The 11,783-nt window shown below is 45.9% G+C and overlaps 1 protein-coding gene across 1 annotated transcript in view; it reads left to right on the top strand.

The window, feature by feature from the left end:
• The first annotated feature begins 1,457 nt into the window (after positions 1-1,457).
• Positions 1,458-11,783, top strand: part of ARHGAP6 (Rho GTPase activating protein 6) — a 264,909-nt gene continuing 254,583 nt past the window's right edge. The window contains exon 1 of the mRNA XM_036840648.1: positions 1,458-1,684. Within this exon, the coding sequence (XP_036696543.1) occupies positions 1,640-1,684 (45 nt within the window). The 5' untranslated portion in view covers positions 1,458-1,639. The remainder of the gene's footprint in view (positions 1,685-11,783) is intronic.

The raw sequence follows: 11,783 nt of genomic DNA, 5'->3' as shown, positions 1-11,783 counted from the left end.
CTTAAAGATATTTTGAACATTCTTATACATGAGAAGGCCATTGGCACCCATTTCTCTATATATCTAGGAGTGGAATTGCTGGGTCAGAGGGTAGGCATATGATCAGCTTCAGTAGATATAATCTTACAGTTTTCCAGGCAGATGAACTGTCATGATATCTAGTAGTAGATTCTTTAGGATACCTGCACCCTGGCTTCACATTCTCACTGCTGTTTGCAACTATGCTGCCAACTGTTTTAAAGTCTTCTATGCCAGTGGGGTGGTTCGCCCAACCAAATTTTAAGGACTCAAACACAGGGCTGCAGCCTATTTTCCTAGCCCTCTCCCCAGCAGGTGGAGGGCCACGCAGGGAGTCCAGTATAGTGGGACCCTGAAGAATTGACACAAGCCACCCACAAATCCATCTTCCACTTGATAGCCAGCACTCTTGGGCTTGGATTGATTGATTTCACAGGGTCTGGAGTCTCTACTTCCGGCCCCAGACCCTACTTTTGTCTGGATGCAGCTTGTGGGAGGCTGCAGGTAAATCACAGAATATCAGGCCTGGGGAGGGACCTTGGCACTCTTCACGATGTTTTAAAGTGTAGGCTTCCACGAGGGGATTGCGGAGCAGAGGCCAGTTTTAGGTGGTGTTGTGAATCTCCAGTGTGTGTTAAAATGATTTGGTTTATCTGGCAGAATTTGCAAATCGTGGACGTTTCTTCTATTTCCAAATCCTTGCTGTGTTGTTTCCTGATTTGCTAAGACATAGAAAGGAGGGCTCTGAGCACCCCGCCCCCAACTCAGGTCCAGCCTGGCACCCCTAGTCCTCAGTTCCAGCAGAGTTCGGGCAGATTTTCCAGGGCTCCCCCTTCCAGCCCGGTTCCCTAGACACGCACAGGTCCTGCAAGCCCTCTGAGACTCAGTTTGCCCAAAGCGGCCCGGCCCCGCAAGCCTCCAGCCCTGCCGCTCCTCCTCAGCAGTTCCCTCGAGCAGCATTACTTGGTCCCTCTCCGCTTGCCCCTCCTACGGTTCCCGCCACTGACGCTCTCCCAGAGGAAGGCTTTCCAAAGACCAAAGACTGAAACTGCATCCTCGCCGGGCTGGTTCCGAATCGTCTTTCGGCATCAGACCCACACCTCCTTCGAAGTTAGTCAAAGTCTCTCTTTCTTGGAAACCCAAGCTCGCCCTCTCGCTGGTGTTGAAGGCTTTAGCAGCCCCAGCCCTGGCATCCCGGGTCCCACGGGCCTGGGCAGGGGCGGGGTGGCAGGAGTTAGGAGCGCCGGCCGCCCTGACACCTGTCGTGGGCGCGCTCGGTCGCTGTAGCCCCCAACAGCTGGCGGCGGCGGGCGCGACTGGGGCCAGCCAGGAGCGGAAGGAATTAAATGCCCGCCCATCGAATCTGACTCGGCCTCTCCCTCCTCCTCCTCCTCCTCCTCCTCCTCCTCCTCCTTCCCCTTCGCCGTCGCCTCCTCCCTGTCCCCGCCGGCTCCGCGGCGGGACGCTGGTGCCCGGGACGCTTTGCACCGCGCTCCGGGCGCAGGCAGCAGGGCTCGAGTCCGGGGGCTGCCCCAGGATGGCGGTAAAATAGGGGGACCCCGGAGAGGCGCCACGACCCCAGGCTGCGCCCGGGAGCCCGCCACTCCTCCCCGGTGGCGACATGGGGGACCCGGTGTACCGCGAGAAACCGCAGCTGCACTACGCGGTGAGTGTCCCGGCGCGCTCAGAGGCGACAGGGGGCGCCACTTGGCCGGCCTGGGAGGCGACAGCGCGGGGTTGAAAGGATCCGTGGCTCCCCAGAGGTCCTCGGTGTGTATGGCGGGTGGGTGGGTGAAGAGTGCCGCGTGCGTCACCCCGAGTGTCATCTGCTCAGAAACTCAGGTGCCCCTTAGAAGGGGAGCCCCCATCCCCGGAGCCCGTGGTCCTTTGCCCCGCACAGTGGTCACTGCGTTTGGGGCCGGGGGCCGGACCCTGCCGCCGCCTCGCTGGCCAGGGCTGAGAAATGGGGCTCCCAGGGCTGGGCCCAGGTTTGCCCACTCAACCTTTGGTCACATGCCCTGCAGAAGTGGACGGGAGGCAGGGCCGCTTGGTGATGGCAGCGTGTGGCCAGTGGACCCTCCGGAGAAATGCTGCAGGGCGGGTTGGGGTGCCGCGGGTTTGCTCCTTGGAAAGGGAGCAAACTCCCAGGGAGTTTAGCGGGACACAGTGTTGCACATTTTCTGATTAATATAAGAAGGTGGCAGGGGGTCTTGTGTCGGTGGCCTCTCTTCTCCCTGTTGACTCAAATCTTCCACATTTATTGGGGGCCTACTGTATGCCAGGCACTACGGGGCGCTGGGGACCGCAGGACACACCGGACAAAAAGCTCGTGGGATTTGCCTCCTTTAAAGAAGGAGTCAAGATTTCAAGGTTAACGACCGACTGACCAAATCCAGATTCGAGATTGAGTTTATTTTTGAGAAAGAGAAAAGACTTAAGAAAAAAAAGTAGAATGAAAATAAAGATGTTTCTGAGGAATGAGTGCTACTTCTGAAGATGTTTCTGAGGAATGAGTGCTACTTCTGAAGATTCTGAGTGCCGCCTCCAGGAAGCCGGCAGGCGTCCTTGTTAGTTTACCCCAGTCTTTGAACATTTCTAAGATGTGCCGTTTTGACGCGGAGCCTTGTAGTTGTTCTGGCATCTGCTACTTTATTGAGTTTTCCTTGACATGATTTTCACTGTTGAGATTGGACATGCTGGGTGCCAACTTTCAAAACTGGAGGGAAGCAGGCAGAAACTTAAGACAAGAATTATCAACATTGATAATAAGGCAGAGACAGTTATCTGTCTGGAATTCGTGTCCTCCAAAATGCACTCTCCACATTAAAAAAAGGAAAGTTTTCACGGAAGGAGTCGAGGTGGACAGGGGCGGTAGGTGCAGAGGTCCCCGAGCTGCCCCAGCTGTTTCCCGGGGCGCAGAGTGGGGTCCGGGATCAGCCGGGGGTGGGCCGCAGTGCTCGCTGCGAACTTCTGCGGTTTCACTTTGCTGCGCTGGAAAAAAAGAGGGCCTGAGTTAGAAAATCGTTAAGGTTCCTTCTCAGGCACACGTTCTAGGAACGTATGATGGCTCGTTCTCTAGTTTTGCCAGGGTTACTTGCCTTGAAATGCCCAGTGAGACACTAGTAAGTTACTAATGCTTGTATGTGGGGGTTTTTTTTGTTTTTGTTTTTTGAGACACAAATGGCTCAGCGATTTGCCTTTTAAAGCGGTATTCAGGACAACCCGTTTTCGGCAGAGGTCTCTTTGCACTGAAGGATCTAGAGTCTGTGCTCTTTATGTCTAATCAGCATTTCACCGCACTACCTTTTTCAGATTTTGAACTGTGTGCTGGTGCCCTTTAATTTGCAATCTGAGGTGTCAATGTCATTTACAAGGTGAGGGAGGAAAGGTGATACCTGGCTCCTTAAAAAAAAAAAAGTCTATTCATTCTATGAATGATTATTGCCTCAATTATGCAAATACATCCAATGCATCACAAAACAATTTAAAAATTATTTTCAGTCAGCTGTCTCATTCTCCTAAAAGCATAAACTTAGAGTCAAACTGATGTTAATGTCTCCTCTTGCACTCTGAAGATATGCTGATGAAATAGCCCTTTATTCTAGCACAGATCACCACATACATATTTTCTGATTTAAGACTCTTAAAAGGAAGGTTCCAGAGGGAATATGTTGGCTCTCAAGCTGGAAGAAGTCACTGGGTCCTCTGAAGTTTCCTATGCATACTTTAGAATGATAAAGCAGCAGCATCCAGCAGCACGGTATCAGTCACAAGTCAAAAGAATGTTCTTTATTAAGTGTGACCCATTGTTTTTCATATTAACATAACTCTCTATGGCTTAAGAGCTATTCTAATGCTGCACTCTCCGTCAGCTTCCCCTACAGTGGTTTAGGTCATTCCAAGAGCTTGTTTTGCCTTTTAGCATAAATATTCCACTATTTCGCTCATCTTGGTTTTGCCCCACTGTGTATTGTCCTGGAGTCCTGCGGGCTTTTTGTGTCTGTATCTTCCTCGAAAAGAATTATCCTCCATGTGTCCTCAGTACCTCTTGCCTCCTCTGAAATATAATCCAGGGGCAAGTATATAATAATACTCTTCCTTCAGTGCTTTTTTCATTTGTCCAAGGTGAGATTGCATATAAGAAATCAGTGGCTCACATTTTATTCGTTCACCAAACATTTGTGGAGTGCCTATTGTGTGCCAGCTATTTGGTCACTTTTCCAAAGACGATTAAATAGTGAAAATGTTAAGAGTTGTTATGAACTCTTCACTCATCTTTTTAAATGGTCCTAATGGTCACAAAGAGAGAAATACAAACACTTAAGTAGATAAGAGCATCCTGCATTTATAAAATCACTTAACACTTTCCCAAAGTATAGCACAACTGTCTTGTTTTATCATCATAACAAAAATGCAGCTAATGTTTTCCTCCCAACCTTTCCTCCCACGGTTTTCCCACATGGAGTTTATGGTGACTCCATCCTCCCAGCTGGGTGTCGTCCTTGATGCCTTTTGGTGACTTGGTCAGATTTGCATTTTGAAAATCCTGCTCTGGCCCCTGGAAGGAGTCGAGGGTGGGGAGAAGTTAGAGTGCATCCTGGCACTTGGGCCAGGGAGAGATGAGAGGAGATGACCTACACTCGAGCTGGGCTGGAGGTTGAGAGCAGTCAGCATAGTTGAGAGATGTTTAGGGCGCTGAACCAGCCAGCCTGCATTTGGATGGGCTACAGAGGTGCTAGAGTATGAGGGTCAAGGGTGACATGCACAAATCAATGATTGCCTGGCGGCACTTCTAGAGAAACTGCAGTTTCTCATTATTATTGTCTTCTACAAGTTGCAAAGTGTTTGGACACAGTCTGTGTCATTTTCAGCCTCAAATCCGGCTGGTGGGTTAGACACGTTTTCTATTTTGTGGCTAAACAAATCCAAGCTTAGGGCGGTGGAGTTCAAGGTGGCACAGGTGCAGCTGGTGACAGAACGGGGAATTTTATCCAGGTGCCGTGATCCCACAGACCTCATCTGACTCATTTAGAGAACTGAGATAGATGAGCCAAATTATCCTCACCCCTTCCTCTTTTGTCACCATAATAAACCAACAATCAAATACCGTACCTTCAGTGACTTAACGTAACCATCCATATTGTTGAATTACACGACCAGATAGCTCTTTAATTGGACTGGTATAGACAAAACGCAAAATTTAAATATCCATTAAGTTCAATGCCATATCTTTATGTCTTTCTCAGGGTTTCTCAGCCTCAGCAAAATGAACATTTTGAGCAGGATAGTTCTTTGTTGTGCGGATGTCCTGTGCACCGTAGCACGTGGAGCAGCATCCTTGATCTCTACCTACTAGACGCCAGTACTGTAGCCCCACGTCACCCCCAGTTATGACAACCAAATGTATCTCCAGATAGTGCCGTATGTCCCTTGGGGGGCAAAATTGCTCCCGCCTGAGACCCCCTGGTCTATCTGATTTTCATGTATGTTTCTAAGAAGATGTGACATTTACTGTGTAATAAGATCGAGAAAGAGAAGACACAGTAAATGTTCTGAGTATTTTATATATATATATATTCTGTACAATGAACATGCAAAACTTTAGAGAGAGACCAACACAGAGGTTCAGAGAGAGTCTCAAACACAGCACAAGTGCTGGGGGTAGAATAATGAGTCACTCCAGTTTCAATGATCACGGCTTTAACAGTGTTCTCCCACTTTTGTTGACCCCCAAAAGTCAGGTCACTTGGCCTGGGTTAAAGATTACCGTAAGCTACCTTTCCCAACAGTCCTCATATACCTTCTTCCATTAACCACAAACAAAATATTACAAACCTTGATTGTCTACCAAGATCATGTGACAGATGTCTAATTTCATGACAAGCCATGCAATTAAGTATGGTGACTTCTTCAGGTGAATTATTGCGCTGAGTATTAGTTTTAATTAAAAAAAATTTTTTTATGTTTTGGCCGCGCCACATGGCACGTGGGATCTTAGCTCCCTGACCAGGGATCAAACCCACGCCCCCTGCATTGGAAGCACAGAGTCTTAACCGCTGGACCGCCAGGGAAGTCCCGAATGAGTGTTAGTTTTAGAACAAATTATCGGGCATTTTTTTTTTAATCTTTTATTTTATTTTGATTTATTCATTTTTTTATTTTTTATTTTTTAACATCTTTATTGGAGTATAATTGCTTTACAATGTTGTGTTAGTTTCTGCTGTATCACAAAGTGAATCAGCTATACATATACGTATATCCCCATATCCCCTCCCTCTTGCATCTCCCTCCCACCCTCCCTATCCCACCCCTCTAGGTGGTCACAAAGCCCTGAGCTGATCTCTCTGTGCTATGCAGCTGCTTCCCACTAGCTGTCTATTTGACATTTGGTAGTGTATATATGTCAGTGCCACTCTCTCACTTCGTCCCAGCTTACCTTTCCCCCTCCCTGTGTCCTCAAGTCCATTCTCTACGTCTGCGTCTTTATTCCTGTCCTGGCCCTAGGTTCTTCAGAACCTTTTTTTTTCTTTTTCTTAGATTCCATATATATGTGTTAGCATATGGTATTTGTTTTTCTCTTCAGAGGCATTTTGGAACAGTTTATGAATACTATTATCCCCAGCATCTCCCTGGAGGCACACACTTATTTTCACCCCCTTTTCTGAAAGGGAAACAAGATTTCCTGTTGCCGCTGGCTCAGATAAATCTATGGATGGGTGATGTGTGTTCTGTTCACGGAGGTGTGACAAAAAGCAGGGGGCTTAGACTCCGACTCGGGATGTCTCCCCGTGGCGTCTGGGAGTCAGGATGCAGCCATTCTCGTCCCTTGGACCGGCCTACTTCTGAGCTTCTCTGTCGCTGGCCTCACTTCCTGTTTGGTGCAGTTGCCCCACTATCTGTGCTCTTGACCACAGCCTTGTCATTAAATGCTGACTGTTTCCTTGCTCTGCTTAAGTTTCCTCCTCCCTAAGGAACCCACTGGAAGGGCTAAGCTGCTTACCCTGCCAGGGAGCCTTTCTTCACCCAAATCAGTTGAGGTCTTAATATGATAATTTCCAAGTTTGCTTTCTATGAACATTCGATTTTGAAAGACTTTAACGTCATTAAGTCCACTAAATAATTCAATGGTGTTGATTACAGGATATTCTTTGGTAATTCCGAAGACACCCAGAAATGGGCACTGTTGCAGGGCTGAGCTGATATGAATCCGTTATCATCCATCAGCTCTGCCAGTGTAGACATCTTAGGAAGTTCAGCGGAACTTGTACTGACCTGCTGCATGGCTCAGAATTCACTTTTATAACACTGTTTGCTAGTCATTTGTCGCCTCACGAAAGCCAAAATTTTGCAAGTTACAGATAAGTGGGAGATTATTGAATCACCTTAATTAGCACCTCTACTAATCATGGGTACCTTTCCAACCACCTGCCCCCACCTTCCAATATGCATTCTTTTCTGCTGCACTCAGTTTTGTCTGTATGTGGCCTCTTTGGTCTGGAACTCTCATCACCTTAGGAAGCCACCTCTCCCATCCTTCCAAACACTTCTTAAGCACCACTGCTAGTTGATAAACAATCGGATTCCTCTTGGATGTTGCATGGAAGAGATATCTGTCAATCATAAGAAAACAAATGCTACCCTTTGCCTAGTCCTTTCTGATTGTAAACTTCTATTATTTCCTTTTCCTTTTCCCCGCATTGTGATAACCCTGGACCAAATACACCTGAGTCCCAACTTGATTGTGATATTATTGTCCAGTCATATGCACTCTTCACTGGGTTTTTGATTCCTCACTTGTCCCTCACCTGTATCACTCTTGGTCTTTTCCATCTCAGTAAATGGTTGGCAACTTGGCGAGCTGCCCGAGCCAGACACTTAGGGGTCATCCTGGAGTCCTCCCTTTCCTGCACCCCCCGACATTAAATCTCTGAGCCAGCCCTGCCAGGTCTGTTTCACAGCACTCCCCAAATTCATCCTCTTCCTTCCATCTGCACTGCTGTTACCTAAATCCAAACCTGCAGCATCCATTGTCCTCACTAAGACGACATGGTAACCCTATATTCCAGTCCTGGGACCAGTTGGGACCTTTTAAAAAGAAAATGAAGTTGTGACATTTCAGTGCTTAAAGCTCTCTGGTTGGTTTCCATTACACTTAGCCTAATACCTTCAGCCCTGACCTTGGTCTTCCAAGTCGTCCTACATAATTCTCCCCGCTTCCTAACACCCTCCCTCAGCTTACCACTGCCCAGCCACATTAGCGTACTTTCTGTTCCTCAAATGTGACCAGCTCTTTCCTGCCCCAGACCTTTGTTCTTACTGTTTCTTCTGCCTCAGATGTTCTTTGTGTGGCTTTTTTTTTTATATCCTGCAAGTTGTAGGAAAAAAAGTTGCCTTCCCCGACTGCTCTCTCCAAAGTGCTTCTGGCCCCATCAGTTACCATTGATCATATCACACTAGATGCTGCCTTCATTGTTTGCTCCACTACTTGGTACATTATACATTGTTTGACTCTCCCTACTGGTGTGTAAGCTTATTCAGGGCAGGGACCTAATCATTCTTTTCCCACGATATCCCCACTGCCTAGAATGGGTCCTGGTACAGGATGGGCACAAAATAAATATCTATGAGGAAATGAATCTGGCTGCCTAGGTGTTTTTACCTATAATAGATTATACCAGCGGGTTCAAAGCTTCACTCATCGTCAGCTGATGATTGCAAAACATATTGGCTTCAGGGTTTCACCCAATTTCCACTAAATGAGAATCTCCAAGGCCTAGACTTGGAATCAGTGATTCTGATATCAGCCACGTTTGGAAACCACCAATTAATTTACATGGTGGACCACTTACTGTTCAAGAAGCCTCTACAAAGCCTAGGATTCGGCGGCAAAGTGATCCAGAGAGTTCAATCCAGTGCTTCGCCTGAGGTGACCCTGAGGTAATGGAGTCCAAGTTTTCAGAGAGGTCTTTTGTTTTGTACTCTAGTATTCATTTCAGCTGAACCCACTAAGGATACAGGAGGCGTAGGAACGCTTCCTCTACATAGCATGGTCTGGCAATGTGTCCCTCAGCATCCGTTTTCTAGGTAATCTAAGCCAGTGATTCTCAACCAGGGGACACTGGGAAATGTCTGGAGGCATTGTTGGTTGTCACAACTGGCAAGGGGTGCTACTGGCGTCTAGTAGGTAGAGACCTGAGATGCTGCTGAATATCCTAAACAATGCACAGCACAACCTAACAAAGAATTGTCCAGCCCAAGTGTCAATAGTGCTGAGATTAAGAAACCTTGCCTTAGATATATCTCTGTAGACATCAAAATCTTTGCTGCTTTTGAGATTCATTTTGTATAGTCCTCTCTAAAATGAATTATACATGTTTCCCTGCTATTTAAGAGTTGGAAAAAATGTGAGTTACCTGTTCCAAATGTGAGTCATGGTTATGAACATGATGTTTCACACTGCGGGGGAGAGGGAGATTACTCTGAGAAGGGTGATGGTGGCCCTTCCAGAAGCCTCATTGCCTTGGGCTTTTTGCTTCTTCACTCCTCAACTCTGATGCCCTTTGTAATCTTGGATCTTGTTTTTTAAACGCTTCCTATCTTCTCTCTTGTGTCAGACTTTAGCTGACTTCTTGATTTATTAATGTCTAATGGTCTTATCTCAATTCACTGCCTCTATTCTGATATAGCTGGAATACCAGTTTATTAAATCTGATAGTCCTGGCTCTAATATCAGGAATCATAATCTCCCAACTAGGATGTGAGGGATTCTCAGAAAGCCCGCGTGCTTGGATGTTGGATCTGTGACTGTGTGTGAGTAAGGAGCTAGGGCCTGCTTCTGTCCAGCAGTCAGTCATTGAGGATGTGATGTGGACTGACCTGCTCTGGGGGAAATGCGAAAGCACTGAAAGAAAAACAAAAGGAAGGAGGAGGAAGATAGCTTCTCCCAGCTCTTCTCTCTCAATTCCATCCTGGTTAAAAATCTCCCAGTCAAGACACACCTTATTGGTCCAATGTGGGCCCCTCGCCCACCCAGGAGGACAGAGGGATAAGACCAGTCAGGTTTGAGTCATTGCCCACTGCTATTGCTAAGGAGGCAAACTGGATTCAAAGGCATTGGATTTAAAAGAATAAGTGCTTCATTCGCTTTCAAATTTTAAAAATTAGAGAAATTTGCTATGATCTTCATCATCCTATCATTTGTACTCAGACTTAAATGGTTTCTAACTATCCTTGCATCTCTGTATTACTTCTTGGAGTGGCAAAGTCTTATATGGGAGCATCTGATTGGCTGGAACAGGTCACATGATTTCATGTTAGTTTTAACGGGGAGAGGGAAGATCTCCCATTAGGGAGTTCATAGTGGGAGATGTGGACTATGGACCAATAATTCGATATAATGATATATTCCCTTGAAACAGGAGTGGGGTTTGCACGATGAAGGGTAAATAAATGAACAAATGTCAATTGCAAAAAAAAAAAAAAAAAACCGAAAACAACTTCCCGATCAGCCCAGGGTGGCAGTTGCGTTGGTGGCCTATCTGCCACCAACAAGGATTGTGGAGCACTTTCTCAAGTCCTGGCCACATCAGTGAATGTTAATTAGCACGGCCTGTTTTAGATTGTAAGCTCCAAAATAATGGGGAGTAAATAGATTTAAAGGTCTTAGGTGCTTGCAAAATTTTGGACTAAGATCACCAACATTTACAAACGAATACAGTTAATTTAGTATAATGTACCTTCTCAGATTTTCTGGTTCTAACCTTATTTTCAAAAGATCAACTATTCTGATTTATTTTATTCTTAAATACTTTCTGAATACTTAAAAACTTAACGATAGATCAAATGAAACAATAAGGACTGCCACCCATCTTTATATGGTACTGCTTTCTCTGTCTTTATGGTGACTGCTTGGATGTGGCTATGAGATACATCTCAGTTTGGATAAGTTATACACAACGTATAAGACTACTTTATTCACTCAAATATAATCAGTGTTACTAAAGGCTCTTTCCTTGAAAGATGTCATAACCCTTTGAAATGAAAACCAGTCAGGATTTTCTCCCCATTTCTTTGGTTGCTTGACACATTCTTAGAACTCTTCTAAGTTAAATTTTTAGAGTAAAATTTGAGTGTTAGGAGTGCCAAATACATTAGATTTCTGAGATGAAGTTTTCAGAAGAATTTGGAGTTATGGCTTTGGGGAAAAGTTGCCATGGAAACAGCAAAAGATGTTCAGATGAATCAACTTTAAAAATATTTTTTGAATGACCCCTTTCTGTAGCTGACTGAAATCTCTGGTAAAGAAAGGTGTCCATCCAAGTGAAATGAAGAGACTAGAAGCATGTCACCAGTGTGTGGAGTGCCTCAGCTGTGTATTTGCTGAGCTCCCCTGTGCCAGGTGGGTGCCGCCCATCGTGGACAGGACTCTCGGACATCGTTCTGGATTCTGTACTTGGTGGTGCCATTTTAATTCGATCCACAGCGTAATAATCGTTTAGCAAGAAAATGGAATGTCAAGTTTGCTGGGGGAATTTGAAAATGGTCACACATAGTATTATTTTTGTAAGTCTTTATGCACATGACCTGTAACAGTGCCATTATGATGTCATTTTGATTGTCTAAGCAAAATGTAAAACACAGTCTTAACTTGGATCTCAAAAGATGAGGTATTCTCCCACCTTAGCTGCTGACTCACAGGCAAGGGCATTGTATCCATCAGGATGTGGCAGGAAACAGATGGGACACTCAAAAAGGCCTAACTTAAG

This window comes from Balaenoptera musculus, chromosome X (assembly GCF_009873245.2).
Source record: "Balaenoptera musculus isolate JJ_BM4_2016_0621 chromosome X, mBalMus1.pri.v3, whole genome shotgun sequence".
NCBI classification, from domain to species: Eukaryota; Metazoa; Chordata; class Mammalia; order Artiodactyla; family Balaenopteridae; genus Balaenoptera; species Balaenoptera musculus.
This window is presented reverse-complemented; position numbering and strand designations above follow the sequence as displayed.